Source organism: Monodelphis domestica, chromosome 3, assembly GCF_027887165.1.
Source record: "Monodelphis domestica isolate mMonDom1 chromosome 3, mMonDom1.pri, whole genome shotgun sequence".
Lineage (NCBI taxonomy): Eukaryota > Metazoa > Chordata > Mammalia > Didelphimorphia > Didelphidae > Monodelphis > Monodelphis domestica.
The window spans coordinates 806,366-823,298 of NC_077229.1; the positions used below are offsets into that span (position 1 = coordinate 806,366).

Below are 16,933 nucleotides of genomic sequence, written 5' to 3' on the forward strand. Positions count from 1 at the left end.
CCCCAGGGTGCGCGTGGGGCGTCTGCGGATTGGCCAGGCAGGGCACATTAGGTTTAGTTAAAGGTACCGGAGGGGCCCGGGGCGACTGCAGCTGCAGCCCGGGCAGAGATGGCGCAGCGGGGCCTGGCAGCCGAGTTCTGGCAGGTGCCGGCGGTGACGCGCGCCTACACGTCCGCCTGCGTGCTCACCACGGCCGCCGTGGTGAGGCCTGCCCCTGCGTGTCCCCCAGCCCCAGCCCCTGCCCCGGGTCTTCTTGCCCCCCCCAACCCGGCCTTGTCCTGTCCCCGCAGCAGCTGGAGCTCATCACCCCCTTCCAGCTCTACTTCAACCCGGAGCTCATCTTCAGGAAGTTCCAGGTAAGGGGGGGAGGGGAGGGGAGGGGGAGGGGAGGCCCTCCCAGCCCGGCGCTCCTGTCCCCTCCCCCCCCGCAGGTCTGGAGGCTGGTCACCGCCTTCCTCTTCTTCGGGCCCCTGGGCTTCAGCTTCTTCTTCAACCTGCTCTTCCTGTATCCTTTGGGGCGGGGCGGGGCGGGGCGGGCCGGGCGGGCGGGGCTGCCCCCGGGGAGGTCTGGCTGCCGGTGAGGGTTCCTATAGCAGCCCAAGGTACCGGTACTGCCGCATGCTGGAGGAGGGCTCCTTCCGGGGCCGCACGGCCGACTTCGTGTACATGTTCCTCTTCGGGGGCGCGCTCATGACGGTATCCTTCCTGGGAGGGCGGCGGGCCGGGTCGGGCCGGGCGGGGCTCCTTTGAACTCGGCCTCCTTGACTCCGGGCGCCCAGCTCTTCGGCCTTCTGGCCAGCCTCTTCTTCCTGGGCCAGGCCTTCACCGTCATGCTGGTGTACGTGTGGAGCCGCCGCAACCCCTCCCTGCGCATGAACTTCTTCGGCCTCCTCAACTTGCAGGCGCCCTTCCTGCCCTGGGTGCTCCTGGCCTTCTCGCTGCTCCTGGGCAACTCGATCCTGGTGGACCTGCTGGGTGAGCGGGGGCGGGGCTCCGGGGAGGGGGCGGGGCCCCGGGAGGGGCGGGGCCGCCCTAACCAGCCTGCTCTCCCCGGCCCAGGGATTGCTGTGGGCCACATCTACTACTTCCTGGAAGACGTCTTCCCCTACCAGCCGGGGGGCAAGAAGCTCCTGCTCACCCCGGGCTTCCTGTGAGTTCGAGGCCGGCCGAAGGGGGCGGGAAGGGGGCGGGCCTGGGGCGTGGCTCCCAACACTCCTCCCCCTGCAGGAAACTGATCTTTGACCCCCGGGAAGAGGACCCGGACTACAACCCCCTCCCCGAGGAGCCGCGGTGACCCCTCCCTCCCCCGCCCCCTCCAAATGACTGCAACTGGAATAAAATCTTGGCAGGCTCCGGAAAGACCTGGCTTCCTCCGGTGGGGGGGGGGGGGCAGGTGGGGGCTTCTCGGCTTTGCCCCGAGTCTTTCCCCGGCCTGACGAAGGAAGAAGCCACCTGGGGCCCCAGGCCCGCCTGGTCTAGGTCAGAAGTCCTGGGTTCAAGCCCAGCCGCCCCAGCTGTGCAAGGGGACCACAGTGACGCCAGAGGCCCAGGCTCAGGAGGAGACATGAACGCCCACCTTCTCTTTATTTAAGAAATCTTCCCGCTGGGCCGCGGCAGCCACAGGCTACAAGCCAATGGGCCCGGCCCAGGTCACGTGGCGCGGCCGGACGGGGCAGGTGGCCGAGGGCAGCAGCCGCTCCCGCCCGGAGGAAAGGCAAAGGGGCCCGTCTTGGGAGGCTTCCACGCGGCCCAGGGGCTCACCAGGCTGGGGCCGTGTTGGCGAGACGTCGCATGCGCCTGGGGAGCAGAGGGGAGAGAGTGAGTGGGGGCCGCGCCCCGGCTGCCCCCCCCCAGGCCCCCCAGGGTCAGGACAGACAGAGGGCACCTGGTATTGCGGTCCTGGTCTCTGATCTTCTTTTCCATTTCAGCGTCGGTCAAGGTCTCCAGGAGGGGGCACCACTGGTCGGCGTCCCCAGTATTCCGAATGGCAATCTCCACCGTGGGCAGAGGGTTCTCACTGAGGGAAGGGACAGAGCAGGAGCTGGGAGGGGCACGCCCCAGGCCCGCGGCCTTGTCTCCCCAGCAGAGTCGGCTCGGGGTTCCGCTGTGGGCTGGGCTTCAAAGGGTGCTCTCTGCCCGGGAGCCTAATCACTTGTCTCGCCCCCCCCCCCCCTTCCGGGAGGATTCTGCGGCTCCACCGTCATCCCCCACCCCCGCCCCGAACTACTTCTTCTGTAGCTGTTCTGTTGCCGTGTCCCTGCTCCCAGCCCTGGGCCCTCGCGCAGTCCTTGGCCTCTGCCAGCTCACGCCCTCCGTCTCCAATGGGCCCAAAGACACCGCGGGGCACCGAGGTGAGCAGCGTCGCTCTCTTCGGGCCTCCCAGTGCAGTGGCAGGGCAAGGTCAGGACAACCACGCGGAGCCTTTGTCGTCTTTGACCTCTGTCCACGGTCTGGCGCTCCACCCCCCTTCCTGGTCTGAGGTCTACTGAGCAGACCGGCCTGGCTGCTGGACATGCACAGCTGGGTGGCCCGTGGACCCCAAAGCTTAATAAATCCGTATTAATAGAGAACTGGCGCTGGTGTGGCTTCACCATACCCGGGTCCTTCTCTGGAGGCTCTCCTGGGCACCTTTCCTCACACACGGGGCCAACTAAGTGCGGCGCTCCTGTCCCTTCCCTGGTTCTGGACTCACAGCGCTCTCAATGGAGCCCCACAGCATGCTGGCTCGCCTGGTTGCCAAACCATGAAACCATCCCCCGGAGATCCGCTTTTCCACGCTCTCCCAGCAGCACGTTGGTAGCTGCTTGTTTATCCTCGTCACATTCACTTGCGCTTACTGTTCTAGCCAAGAAAGATTATGTGCCGGCCTTGGGCCTCTCCTGCTGGGCTAGGAGGCCTGCTTTGTGTGTATCCAAGTCTCCGAACAGTCCAGCATAGAAGCCAAAAGACTGGAGGAGAGCGATTTGTGATCTAAGCCGAGGAGTATGGAAAAGGCAGGGCTAGCATAGCCTCCACAGCGAGACAATTAGAAGCACGTCCCTCATGGGAGGGACCCTACAAGGTAGCGGCCCCACTAGGGCTGTGCTGCAGTCAGCTCACAGCAGCTCCAGAGAGCAACTGGGAAAACACCAGCTCCCAACCGGGCTGGACTTACTGCTGGGCTGGTCATCCAGACTGAAGGAATCAATAGAGAAATGGGAACAATGCAAATCAAAGGGTCGTGTCTGTGTTGGTGCATTTTCAGAGAGCTGGCATGCCCGTATCAACATGAGGGCTACATTTGGGCAGCCCTTCCGGGGGATGCAGGCGAGCCAGCATGCTGTGAGGCTCCACTGAAAGAGCACTGTAAGTCCAGAACCAGGGAAAGGACAGGAGCACCGCACTTAGCCTAGTCTTACTCTGGCCCAGTGTGTTTGACGAAAGGCTCATGTGGGTTATCATCTAAACCCCCAACGCTCCGCAATTACCAAGGACACCAAGATGATGAGAACAGCAAATACAAAGGCATGGGGGGAGGTAGGAATAGAGGAAAGGAGAATGGAATCTTCAAGAGGGGGAAACGACGAGGAAGAGCATTCTAGGCACAGGGGGTTGGTGTGTGCAAAGGCATGAAGGCACCGTTTTGGTGAGAATGGAGAACATGTGAGAGGGAGAGATGTCAGCTCGGTCTTTGGAAAGACAGGCCAAAGACACTGGAAAGGGCCTTCAGTGCCAAACAACAGTTTGTCCTTTATCCCAGGGTCAGTTGGGAGTCACTGAAGTTTCTTGAGCAGGGGAATTACATGGTCAGACCTACACTTTAGAAATATCAACCAAACATCTGTGCTGAGGATTGGAGAAAGGAGATAAAAATGGGGCGTGAGGGGGAGGGTGCCAGGGCAAAACTGACAGCACACAGCTCCTACGTGTTGATGGTGACACCAAGAAATGTCAGGGAGGTCTTAAGAGGGCAAGAGAAAGAGGTGTGAAGGGATTATCTAAGTGGAGATGTCCAGCAGGCAATTTGGGAGGTGGAAAGCTGTGAGGATCAGAGAGCCGAGAGCTAGGTCAAGTCTCAACTGCCACCATCTAACTATGGGACACTGGGCAGATCACTTAACCTCTGGGTTACCCACCAAGTCACAGTGAAGCTCCCAATTAAAGCCTGCCTTGGGGGTTAGGTAGAGAATTGCAGGAGATCTATGAGCAGAAGCAGGAAAGCCCTTTGTGTCACATAGGAATAAATTAGATACCACCTGTGGGGCCTGTAATCCACATCTGCAAAGGGAATTCCTGCACTAGGAGTTCCCTACACAGATGAAACATCTACAATGCTTCAATGACACTCCTCCTCAGTGAAGTCCTAACTCATGCTTGCAAGCCCAAGGCAACCGCAGCTCAGAAGTCCTAATCTGTGCTTGCAAGCCCAAGGCAACCACAGCTAAAAAATCCTAACCTATGCTTGCAAGCCCACGGCAACCACAGCTCAGGCCTGTAAATAGGGCCCAGAGACAGCTAGTAGCACAGCAGGTATGGATCTGGAGTCAGGAAGTCCTTAGAAGGTAGCTATATGACCCTGGGCAAGTCACTTTACCCATTTGCCTCAGTTTCAACTGTAAAATGATGATAATTTTTTTTTAAAATCCTCTTGCAGGGCACTACGTAACTGCTTATTCCCTTCCTTCAGCCTCATCCAAATGGATCCTGATGGGCAAAATAACCTTTCCTTCCATGGCTTTTTACTCTCTACCTACTATGCAAGTAACAAATAGGACACACCATTGTCCGTGTCCCTGTCTTGCCCCACTAACAGACCATAAGCTTTAGAAGGGCAGGGAGGAGCTGTGTTTTCTTTAAGCTCACCTGCTATCTAGCCATGCGGCCTATCCATAAACTGGCCTGCCCTGGAGCAAAGCTAAGAACTACCATCTCTATACTTGTTCCAACACACCACCACAACACTTTGGCCAGAAGTGGTTTGCTAGATTCTCTTCTCCAATAGAGAAGAGGGTAGGTCCATACATGTGCCCAACCTGATGAGCTCCCAGACAGAGGGGCTCAACACCAATTGTCTGCCCTGATCTTGTCAGCTTCAGACAACAAAGAACCCTCCACTCCGCCCCTGGTGATTAAGAGGAGTAGGATGTCTGTTAGGACTGCTGACACAGAGCTTTGCCAACATCAATGGGCTGCTGCTTGCCAGTGAAGCCCCTGGTGAGGTTCGGGCTATGGGAACCGACTACAGGCCCAAACCAAAAGAATCACACCCAGGAAGGAGAGTCAAGCCACCCCATCCTGGAAAAGAATCACTCCTGGTTCTAAATGGAGCCAGGTGAAGGCCAGCTGGCCAGCCTCCTGAATTTGTGCCCCTTCAGCTCTTCCAAGATTCCACTTAAATGTGTGTCTTAAAATAGTGCCAGTCTGGCACCAACCCTGCTGGTTGGAAGACCCCGGGGCTAGGCAAGAGTGAAGAAGGGCCTGCAGAATGGGCTGCCCCAGTCAGTCAGGAGGACCTTGGAAGGCCACCTAGCCCAAGCCATACTTTGTGGCCGCAAGGTGTCCCTGCGGCCCGTCACCACCCCTGCATTCACCATTCATGCACAAAGGCCCTTGGAATCTTCGGCAGGGGTTAGGGTCTTCTCTGGATGGCACAACCACAGCCTCTCCTGCTGCTCCTCATAAACCCTGGGGCTCGCAGCACTGTCCCTCCTCAGTGTCTGGCAGGAGACCATCCCAAGCTCCCAATTGCAGCTGCCTTGCCTTGCCTTCCCCATCAATGCCCTGAAAAGGCCTCCTAGTTTGCGTGGTTTGGGACAGTAAACTGCTGCCACTGGCCAGCTACTAGTTCTCTAGGAAGAGAACCCTGCCCAGAAAGGCTGGGACCTCTACCGACCAAAATGGGGGATGGGGAGCTGCCAAGACATCAGACAAAGAGGAGCACACCAGGGGGCAGATGTCTTCCCTCTCCCTGGGAAAAGAAGCACTTATAACCTCTTTGGGCCTCAGCTTTCCCAGCTGTAAGATGGAGAAGCTAGATGAATCCGCCCTTTATTTTTTAAACCCTTACCTTCGGTCTTGGAGTCAATACTGTGCATTGGCTCCAAGGCAGAAGAGTGGTAAGGGCTAGGCAATGGGGGTCAAGTGACTTGCCCAGGGTCACACAGCTGGGAAGTGGCTGAAGCCAGATTTGAACCTAGGACCTCCCGTTTCTAGGCCTGGCTCTCAATCCACTGAGCCACCCAGCTTCCCCCTAGATGAGTCCATCTTAATCAGAATTAATCCTCAAGTCTCTCTAGCCTGCCTCTTATTACAATGAGCAGCCCAAAACATGGTAGCAGATTAAGTCCCAGTGCTCAGCACTGCTCCAGAAAGAAGTCATGGCGGCGACGGGCTTTTCTGGGCAGCTCTGGGACGACCTGGGACCTTGCGACAAGCTCTCAAGGTTACAGGGAGGTGACCAGGGTGACTATGGGGCACGAGCCAGCTTCCTGGCCACCAGGCTCTCTGCCAACCTAGGCCAGGCCATACAGGACAAAAATAGCGAGGGCAAAAAAGCCTGGGCCTGGGCCTTCCCCAAGGCTCTGCCTGACTCATGGCCAGGCCCAGCAATGGCAGGCAGGCCGGAAGCAGCCCCCCTCCCCCCGAACTCTGGGGAGTTTGCAATCCAAGCCCAAGCCCACCTGGCTCCTCGTAGCATCATGGATCCAGGACTGAGCGAGTCAGACCAGTAGCCCAAAGGCCCTCCCTGCCCCGAAGCAGACATCGGGAAGCAAGCTCCCCCCAGCCCTCCCAGCGTATACACGTGTGCATGTGCGCACACGACAGGAACACAGAGAAGCTGTCCAGAGCCTCCAGGAGAGCACATGGACGGCCCCCCTTCCAGATGACAGAGATGGGTCCCACAGGCATGTGTGGCCACACCCTAAGCCCTTCAGAGCCTCAAGGAGAGAGGGGGGAGGTCTGTTCCCCACCAGAGCCCTCCCAGACAAGAGATGGATGGACCAGCTCCGCCTTCCTTGGGGCTCCTCTGAGGGGAGGCCCCCACAGCGAAGGTCCAAGGCCAGCACCGGGGCTTTGGTGGCTCCTACCTGAAAGCGTAAGTCTTCTGATGCCAACTGAGCTGGCCCCGAATGCTGTAAGCGATGGTGGTGACAAATTCCCCGCCGAGGCCGAGCTCTGAGCACAGTTTCAAGGCGAACTTCTCTGGAGAGTTCTCCTTCTCAGACATGTCCCACTCAAACTGGTCCACCAGAGAGATGTTGCCCACATGGATGTTCAACTGGGCACCAACACCAGAAGCAGGAGGGGAAGGGCATCAATGCAGAGCCATCCCAGAAAGCCCTGCCCCGGGTGGCCCAGTGGGGTGGAGGGGCCAGACAGGCCGAGGCGAGGCCCAGTCAGACCGTAACAGACACACAGCAAGACTGGAATCCAGCACGTCAAACCCCACTCTCTCCCAAACCCCCGCTTCTCGAGCTTTTTTTACAGCGCCTCTCACTAAGGTTGAAAACTTGGGGGCAGAAAGGAAAGCATCAGATCTCCCAGTCCAGGGGACGGGGCGGAGGTCCCAAAGAGCACACGTTGGCCAAGGGCCCGGGGTCCTTTCTGCCCCTCCTCCTCCCAAGTCCTAAGTCTAGGGGTGCAGCAGGCCCCGGCGGCCTCTTCCTACCTTGATGATGACACGCTGGTCTGACTGGTCCTCCAGGAGGCTGTCCGTCGGATAGGACTCGATCTGCTGCCGGATGGCCGAAGCGATGGCAGGGACAAAGGTCAGAGGATTCAGATCCAAGTCATCACAGAGGATTTCTGAGAACATTTCTGGGGTCATCAGTTTCTCTGAGATCAGGGGCGAGAAGTAGCCGATGAGTGTCAAAACGGAACAAGGGGCCCTCCTCCTCCCAAGGATTTGGGTACGGTTCCCCTTCATCTGCTCCCTCTCCTCAGCTCAAAGGCCAGGCACACTCTAGTGCTCGTGTGGACGGCCTCTCCTGGGCACTAAGATGGCCTGAAAGGGCGATGAGACCCAGACCTCAGAGGCCTCTGGGTGGACTTTTAACCCCTCACCTTCCGCCTTAGAGTCAATACAAAGCAGAAGAGTGGTCAGGGCTAGGCAATGGGGGTCAAGTGACTGGCCAGGGTCACCCAGCTAGGAAGTGTCTGAGGCCAGATTGGAACCCAGGAACCCCCAGCTCTGGGTCTGGCTCTCCACCCACTGAGCCACCTGGCTACCCCCTGAACCCCAATTTCTTCAACGGTATTCATGCTGTTCCCCAGGCCTCCGCTGCTGAGCATCAAGAAGCCCTTAGCTGCTGTGCTACAGTGGGAAAAGGGCACAGCAGCCCCACTCAGCTAGACTGACACCGGGAGCCTTCCTCTTGCTATGGATGCTTGTTCCTAGAGAACAGAAACCTGGAGAGGTGCTCTACTGCAGAGAGAAGCCAGAGAAAGGAAGGGAAGGGATGCCCTCAGCCCCTCAGCCCTGCCCACCACCCTCTTCCTCAGCTGCCCTCTTTACTGGCCTGACTGCTGATCCTGCTTCAGGTCGCGCTCACTTACAGGGGGCAGGCCCCCAATCGCCCTCTTCTCTCTCCTCCCACCTCCTTCCCCTCACCGGTCACATTATCTGTTTGCAGCTGGCATGTTCCCGATCCATCTAGCTGCTCTCTCACCTGCCCTTCCCTACCTTGGAGGCTCTCCAGCTGTCCAGTCAAGCCACAAGGATTTGCTAAGCACCTACTGCGTGCTGGAACCGTGCTTACCCAAAACCATCCCTGCCTCTGAGATAGAAGGTGACATCTACCAGCATCCTTCCTAAGTGGTGGTTTCCAGAATGAGACCCAATCCTGCAGAAGACATGAATGACCCCTCCCAGGGCAGGTCAAGATCTGGATGGCTATCGCACAGGAACTCGGACCCCCAGATCTTTTTCAAAGGGCAACATGGGCACAGGGAAGCCATTGGAGCAAAGTCAAGGAGGGAAGAAAGCAGCTTGGCTGAAAGCCAGGTGACAGAGATGGGAGGAGGGTCATGTCAGACTGGCATGGCTTAAAGGGTGGGCCCAGGAAACACCAAAAGGGCCTCAAGTAGATAAACAGCAAGAGACGGTCTAGACACTGGCAAGTGGTATGAGCAAAGGGAACAGGCTTATGCAGGAAAGAGCTCCTCTTGGCCCATGAGGCCTTCCCAACAAAAGCAGGCAGCCTCCCTGGTGGAAGGACTTTTGGAGAGGACATGGATGCCAACCAGGAAACCAAGGCCTCAGGTGACGATGAGCAGAACAAAGGAGGCACTAGGCACACTCTGGCATGAGCAGCTAATACGTGGGGTTGAGGCCTGAACCCCTAAAAGCACTGAACCAGAATAGCCCTTAGTTGGAGATGACCCATTCTAAGAAACATAGGAGTGACACGGCACAGAAAAGGTTACGATGGCCAGGAAGGGACAATGGAAGGCATTGTTCAGCTTGAGAAGTGAGCATTTAGCAGATAGAAAAGGGGTGAGAGAAGAGACAGAAACACAGAGGTACGGTTGTAGGAAAGGTGTACTAGTGCATGGTTGGTACAGCTGTAACTTGGCCCTGCTCTTTGGGAAATCAAGCTGAAAATCCAAAACACCACCCTTTGGCCTAGAAATCCTAGGACTGGCCCCCAAGGGCAGCAGTGATAATTGGAAAGCCCACCCACCTCCTCTAACCCCAATATTTACAACATCCATTTTACCCTCCGGATCTCCTTGATAACAGCTTGAAGGATGATGTCTAAGCTCTTTTTTGGACTATGACTTTCAGGTAATCCAATAATTCTTTAACGTCTTCACCTCTCCTGGATTTATTTTCCAGATCAGTTGTTTTTCTGGTGAGGTACTTCATACTTTTCTCCTTTCTTTTGATTTTGTTAGATTGTACCTTGATGTTTCGTGGAGTCATGAGCTTCCATTTGCCCAATTTTAATTTTTAAGGCAAGATTTTCCTAAGTGACCTTGTATGCTTCCTTTCCCTTTTGACCAATTCTACTTTTCAGGTTTTTCCTCAGTGAATGTTTATACCTCTTTTTCCATATGACTAATTCTGCTTTTTAAGAAGTTCCCTCTCTTCAGTGGATTTTTGAGCATCTGTCATGAATTGACCTATTCTATGTTTGTTGGGTTTTTTAGGTATTCTTTTTGTGCTTCCTTTATCAAGCTATTGATTTTATGTTTCTTCTGTATCACTCTCATTTCTTTTCCCAATTTCTCTACCTCTCCTTTTTTTAAAAAAACCCTTACCTTCCATCTTGGAATCAATACTGTGTATTGGTTCCAAGGCAAAAGGACGATAAGGGCTAGGCCATGGGGGTTAAGTGACTTGCCCAAGGTCACACAGCTGGGAAGTGTCTGAGGCCAGATTTGAACCCAAGACCTTCCATCTTTAGGCTTGGCTCTCAATCCCCTGAGATACTCAGCTGACCCCTCTCTTACCAGATTTTTAATATACTTTTTGAGTTCTTCTATGAATGGGGGGGGGGGGGAAGCTTCCATTCAATTCCTGTTTTCCTGACTTTGTTTTCTCCCGAGTTTCTGTTTTGGTCTTCCCTGTCACCAAAGTACCTTTCTGTGCCAATTTTCTTTTGTTGCTCGCTCATTTATCCATCTTTTCTTTTCATTAAAAAACAACAAAAACCAAACCCAAGTTGGGCTCTGTAACTGTGGTGAAGGGAACACTGTTACCAGGTTCTTTGTGTAACTGCTTTCTAGCTAGCTCTGGGGATCCATCTACTTTCAATTTTTCCAAAGTGATATGATGTAAGGAGAGGCATGTTTAATTCTCTCCTGGCTTAAGCTCTCCTTCTGCCTTGGAACAGTGTCCCCTGACCCCGTGGCAACAAAGGCTGGTGCATGCTAGTGCCTCTTCATCCTAAAACCCCAATCCAGGATGATGACCCAGTTCTGTATATGGACAATATAATAAGAGTCTTCCACCCAGAGATTGGTGTTGTCATCTTTTTGTCCGCCTTTATCATCTACTGTAAAGAAATCCAGAAGGCTTTGCTGCCAATTCAGCCATCTCGAAGGCCTGTCACTTCACTTCCCCCAAAGGGAAATAGCTCTTTTGGGCTAGCCTTCTAAATTGTTTTAGGTTGAAAAATTATTTCACCCCATCTTTTGGTGGGGTTTGGGCCCCCAGAATTCATTTGAAAATGTTATATCATAGATTTTTGGAGGATAATTTGGGAATGATCAGGTAGGTCTGTGTACCTTCTCTACCATCTTGGCTCTGCCTCCTGGATACTTCCCCAAAATATTTATGACATATTGTGGGAGTCAAGAACCAGGGCTTTCTCCACTTTGATCCATCTCCTCACCATGTCCCTCTCCCACTCAATCAAGCCCAAGGGTTCCCCACTGCCCTAAGAATCGAATTGATGAGCTTTAACTAACAGCAGAGCCCCAAGAGATGTGACTCCTCCTCAGAGCATCGATTCAACCAGGGTGTTGTTCTCCCTCATCTCATCTCTGGGTCTTTAAGGAATCAGGACCCATGCGTGCATGTACTTCTTCCCTCTCCAAGGGCCCTTGGTCTAACTACCTTCTACTTGTCTAGTACTGACTTTCTCCGTATTCATTCCACAAGCCCTTGAAATCTCACTAGCTCCTTCATTAGAATCAGCTAAGTGAGAACAGTCTTCTTTGGACTTGTTTCCTCAGAGAAGACTCTTATGAGGTAGCCAGTGGTATAGTGGTCAGAGAGCTGGGCCTAGAGGCAAGAAGATCCAAGTACAAATCTAGTTTCACACATTCACTAAATGTGGGACCCTGGGCAAGTCACTGAACCTCTGTCTGCCTCAGTTACCTTGGTAAAAGGAGGATACTAAGAGGGTCTGCCTCTCAGAGTGGTTGTGAGGATCCAATGAAATTCTATTTATAAAAGGCACTTAGCTGAGAGGCAGCAAGGTATCATGGTGTCTAGAGTACCAGGCCTGCAGTCAGGAGCGCCTGGATTCAAATCTGGCCTCAGACACTTCCTAGCAAGTCACTTCACCCTGAATGGCTAGTGTTTGTCATTCTTTAGTCTTGAAGCTGATACAAAGAAAGACGGTAAAGTTTTTTTGTTTTTTTTTTAAAGGCACTTAGCAATCTCTGCCATATAATAGATATCTTCTATCTCCCCAGTGCTGAAAGGAGGGAAAAAGAAGGTAGGGCAGAGCAAGAGGCCTGATTGGTCCAAGTGCTACAAAGAACAGAGATTCTGTCCAGATTTGAGACAACAGACTAATGCTCATCAGAGACTTCATTGCTGGTCCCTTGAAGACAAAGCCCTCCCCCTTCCTACTTGTCCTCCAAATCACTTGAAGATGGGCCTTTTTAACAACCTCATTTTGGGCCAGGCTCCTGTGAGGATATGATTAACAGTCCCCTTGCTTATTTTCAGCTAATTGCCACTGCCCCACACACACCCTGGATAATGCTAGGCAAATTGAAAGATTGCCATTGGTGTCGGTGAATAAAGAGGAGCAACAGGAAGTAATGTGGAAAAAAAGGGGTATAAAAAGAACCCAACATGGTTTAGCATTCATTCCTTTCCTTGCTTCTGGAGAGATTGGTTCTGGAGATTGATTTCCTTCTTGGTTTTTGGAGAGATTGGTTTCAGAGAGGCATTCCTTTCCTGGCTTGGGAGGAGGCTGTGTTGGTGGAACCTTGGCTAAAGACACTACTGGGACTTCTGGCTGAGGATTACCAGGAAAATCCACGATGGAGACAGTCTTAGGGAAGCCCTGCTTAGGGACTGAGCCTGGCTTCTCAGAAGGGCTGGTAGGCTTATTAGAATCTGTCTCTTTATCTACTTTTTTCCACTTTCACTCTTTCCATCTCTTTGTAAATAAAGCTGCTAAAAGTCATTTTGACTTAAGCTATATTTTTAAATCTGCAACCACAATATTAGAATTCTTGTAATTTGCATAAAACTTAAAACTCTTAAAAAAAAATGGAATCTAAGCCATTTTCTCTCTACCCTACATTCAGGGTGACGTTTGGCAATGTCTCAACTGGCCTCTCAAAAGATGGGGAATTGCCAAGACCCAAATATGCGGCGAAAAAGAAAAGACAGCAGTTTATAGCCACGACTGGTTCATTCAGTGGCCTAGGCAACATAACTTCTCTAGTGAGGACCCCAAACAATACCCCCTCCTTTTCAGGGATTGAGACCCTGCTATTCTGACCCTTAAACACTTGTAAGCTCAGCTGCTTTCTCCAAAACATCCCATCAATGGGTGGAAGGATGGATGACTAAATAGATGATGGATAGATGAATGGATAGGACATATGGATGATGGATGGACAGATGAACTGAAAGATGGGTGGATGATCGGATAGATGGTGAGATAAATGCTGGATAGAGGAATATGTGGATAAATGGACATATGGATGAATGGATGGGTGAATAGATGACGGGTGGACAAATGAATTGAACTGAGGGATGGATGATATGATAGATGATGTCAGATGGTTGGATAACTGATGGATGAATGGACAAATAGATGGATGGACAGACATAGATGATGGACTGATGAACTGAAAGATGAATGGATGATTTCTGCTTCAGGTTTCCCTTCCTTGGGCTGCACCTCTTCTAGGTACAGGATTTCCTCAGATGTGTCTAGTTTTTTACACAATATCCTTGTAGATCCTCTAACTTCCAGGGTAGATGCACATTCCACAACCATAGCTGGATACTCTCAACATGTGTGTCCTCCAAATCCCTCACCTGAAGCCTGGCACCCTCAGAACCTGCAGCTGTTAGGCCTTAAGGTCAGTTTCTGGGGTTCTCTTGCCCAGCACTCCCTAGGTTCTCCCTGACAGTCCTGCTGCCTGACATAGGTTTCTCCCCATCTCCATGGGTATAAACTAGCAGGGATCTTGAGCAGTCTGTGTCCCTCTGGCCATTCTCCCAGCTGCCATCCTTGACCACTCATCAGACTCCATTATTACTCCTAAGACTCACTGCTCACTCTCCTCTTATCTTCGAAGTTATTAGGATTCCCTGCCTCTTTGGGGCACCCCTCCTATCTTCTCCCAGAGTATGATGAGCTGCAAGGGGAGCCTCCAGCACTTTCCTCAGTGCAGCCAGGAGGCAGCTGCCCTCCTTTTGGAGAGGTTGCTCTCTGGCCCTGGACCATCCACTTGCCCCATGCTGGAGTTCTCCTTGATGATGCCTAGGGAAGGCTGGCTCAGCCAATGGCCTGCTCACCTCCTCTTCCCACTGGCTCCCTAAAATGAGGTGACCCTAAGCAGGACTATTGGTCCATTCTCTAAAGGGGCACACGCTGCCCCCAGCAGACCACTAGGCAGACTCCATCTCCCAGGCAGCCTCTCACCTAGCTTTTCCGGGTCCTCTGATCAGGCCCTACCTAGAATAGTCAGCCCATTTGAGAAAGAACCATTTTAGAGAAGGTCAGCAAGCCTGGTAAAGAATTTAGCACTTGGGGCACAAAATAAGCTAAAGGTAGGAAGGTAAAGACTGGGGGTACAAGGCAGCCAGCTGTGCTAAAGACCTGACTTCAGTTGACCAAAAAACAGAAAGAAACAAAAAAATAATGAGGTCTATCCTAACATTCAGGCATACAGGGGGAGCACAGGCTGCCACAAAGTGGAACAAGGGCCCTTTGTGTCAAACTCATCCTCTCCACTCCCATGACCAGTGACCCACTTGGACATCCCCACAAGGACACTGTTGGGCACAAAGGATTAGAAGCCTTTCCACCAGCGCTTCCTAAGCCAGGCTGCAGGAGCTTCTTTCCTCAAATTTACCTCTATTGCCAAACAATTGGTAGGCTGCCTTTGCCATGCCAAATGAGAGTCATTTTGTCAACAGCACACACTTGAACATGTGGTTCTGAGCAGGCTCCTTGAACTCATTCCCAAAGCAGAAGGCCCAAAGGGCCCAAGACAGAGGTGAGGCTCTGCACCTGGCTCGGAGTCACAAGCACCCCAGCGCAACAGCCAAACCCCTCCACATACCATTCATGTTCCATGTGAAAGCATCTCTGAGTTTCTGCCCGTCGATCTCCATGTCCAGTCTAATAGGAACCAGAACCTCGGGCTGGGATGCATTTTCATGGATCACTGCAGGGTCGTGGTCATCAAAGCTAAAAAGAGAGGAAGGGGTTCAGCAGCAGGGCCGCCCAGCACCCCACGTGCCTCCAGCCCCACGCCGGAGTCCACTACGTCCTCTGACCTAGAGGTGTGCCCTGGCCAGGAGCTCTAAAGAGGGGGACGAACAGGAGGTGACTCAAGGCTCCCAAGAGATCCCGGCTGTGGAGCACTCGGGAGGAAGGGCAGATGTCAGCGGCCCCATGGACTGCAGGGCCGGAGCCCAGCCTGTGCTTCAGTTGGCCCGCTGAACAACAGGGTTCTCGACTGACACTGTCTTCCTTCTACTCCCTTAACAATACATATGGCAACCACGAAAAAAGTCCCCACCTCGAAGGGCTCTTGGGATGACCTGGGAAAACAATGGGTCAAGGATTTGAGTAGGTAGCTGGGCGAGTCTGAATCCAGCCTCTGAAACTCATGAGGTCCTTGACTTGGGCAAGTCTCGTGATCCAGGTCTGCCTCAGCTTCCCCATCTGTAGAATGGAGCGTGTAAGAGCAACTACCTCCCACCTGAGATGTTTAAAGTGCTACTGGCAGCGCAGCCCACCATCCCGTAGGACCCGGGGCCAGGCTCACCAGAGCGGGAACGTGCGCTTCTTGTCCCGGCCCATGCGGTTCCTGTTAATGGTGGTGGAGCAGGGCACGGCGTCCAGATGGTGGGAGCTGTTGGGCAAGGTGGGGACCCACTGGTTGTTCCTCTTGGCCTTCTGCTCCCTAGAGGGGGAGGGGAAAGGGCCATGAGCGGCGCTCGGGCGGGAGGGTCTGCCCGCCTGCCGCTCCCACAGCCCACCTGAGGTAGGTGGGAGGCTCCGTGCTGATGGACACGGCCTTGTACTTCTCGTCGTTGCCGTCCAGGATCTCCTCGACCTCGGAGGCCTTCAGCAGGGTCACGCTGGTGGCCAGGGTGGTGTAGCCGTGATCTGAAGCCAAAGAGAGGCTCCGTCACGGGGCGCCCGGGGCGGGCCACGCCGCGCAGGCAGGCAGGCAGGCAGGCAGGCATGCTGGCGGCCCAGCGCCCCCGCCACGGTCCTGGGAAGGGCTGGTCCCGAGGAAGCCGCTGGCACCTTACAGGAGGCTGAGCTGGAGCCGGGGGGAGCCCCAGCCCCCGCAGCCTCGCCCCAGCACCCCGGACGGCCACGGCCACCCCGGCTCCCCCAAGCACAGGCATGCCATGCTCCGGACATGCGTGGGAGGACTGGGGACGGCGACGCGCCTCGAGCTCCGGTAAAGCGCTTTGAGGCCCCGCCCCCTCCGGCCCGGCCGGCCCCGCCCCCTCCGGCCGGGGCCCCAGAGCGCTTTCTCCTCTGGAGGGAGGCCGCGGGGAAAGAGGCTTACAAACCCTGCTGAAGACGCACCCTTGGCGCTAGGTTTGGATTTTTTACCATGGGACGACGCCACAATTTTCTTCCTCTCCTCCACGGTGGCGAGGCGCCTCCACAGGGAGGGGTACCTCTTGTACAGGGACCCCCGGAACATGCGCAAGTAGTTCCCCACCTGCGGGGGGAGACCCGGGAGGGGCTGCTGGGCGGGCGAGCACAGCCTGCGGGCCCCCCAGCCCCGCTCCGGGCACAACCACGGGCTCCGGCCGCCTCCCGCCCAGCCCTCCCCAGGCCCGCTCGGATCCTCAGGTTAGTCCTCACCTCGGACCCAATCATGTAGAATTCGCCGTCTTCCTCCAGCTGGAACTTCACGGGCTTCTGCCCGAACGTCTTGCTCAAGGCCATCATCATCATCGCGCCGGGCCCGGCTCCCACGGACCCAGGCCGACCCGCCGCCCGCACCCTCCCGCCTGCCCGAACCCGCGCTGGCCGCCTCAGCCACCGCCCAC

General features: G+C 54.7%; 2 protein-coding genes across 8 annotated transcripts; one reads left to right on the forward strand and one right to left on the reverse strand.

Moving 5' to 3' along the window:
- Nucleotides 1-68: 68 nt before the first annotated feature.
- DERL3 (derlin 3) lies at nt 69-2,570 on the forward strand. 4 transcript variants are annotated; one of them, XM_056821160.1, is made up of 7 exons: nt 69-201; nt 291-356; nt 432-505; nt 603-696; nt 819-975; nt 1,060-1,150; nt 1,228-2,570. In XM_056821160.1, exons 1-7 carry the CDS (start codon nt 109-111, stop codon nt 1,292-1,294), a joined length of 642 nt encoding a protein of 213 aa, XP_056677138.1. In that variant the 5' UTR covers nt 69-108; the 3' UTR covers nt 1,295-2,570. The 4 variants fall into 4 exon arrangements, with proteins under 4 accessions (XP_056677138.1, XP_056677136.1, XP_056677139.1 ...); XM_056821158.1 differs by having other exon boundaries at nt 780-975; nt 1,228-1,359; XM_056821159.1 differs by having other exon boundaries at nt 70-201; nt 294-356; nt 780-975.
- SMARCB1 (SWI/SNF related, matrix associated, actin dependent regulator of chromatin, subfamily b, member 1) lies at nt 1,553-16,876 on the reverse strand. 4 transcript variants are annotated; one of them, XM_056821157.1, is made up of 9 exons: nt 16,746-16,876; nt 16,488-16,599; nt 15,896-16,025; nt 15,682-15,819; nt 14,971-15,098; nt 7,649-7,815; nt 7,068-7,258; nt 1,886-2,017; nt 1,553-1,797 (listed from the first exon to the last, which is right to left on the reverse strand). In XM_056821157.1, the coding sequence occupies exons 1-9, from the start codon at nt 16,836-16,838 to the stop codon at nt 1,758-1,760; spliced, it is 1,131 nt and encodes a 376-aa protein (XP_056677135.1). In that variant the 5' UTR covers nt 16,839-16,876; the 3' UTR covers nt 1,553-1,757. The 4 variants fall into 4 exon arrangements, with proteins under 4 accessions (XP_056677135.1, XP_056677134.1, XP_056677133.1 ...); XM_056821156.1 differs by having other exon boundaries at nt 16,461-16,599; XM_056821155.1 differs by having other exon boundaries at nt 1,553-2,017.
- Between the last annotated feature and the right edge of the window lie 57 nt (nt 16,877-16,933).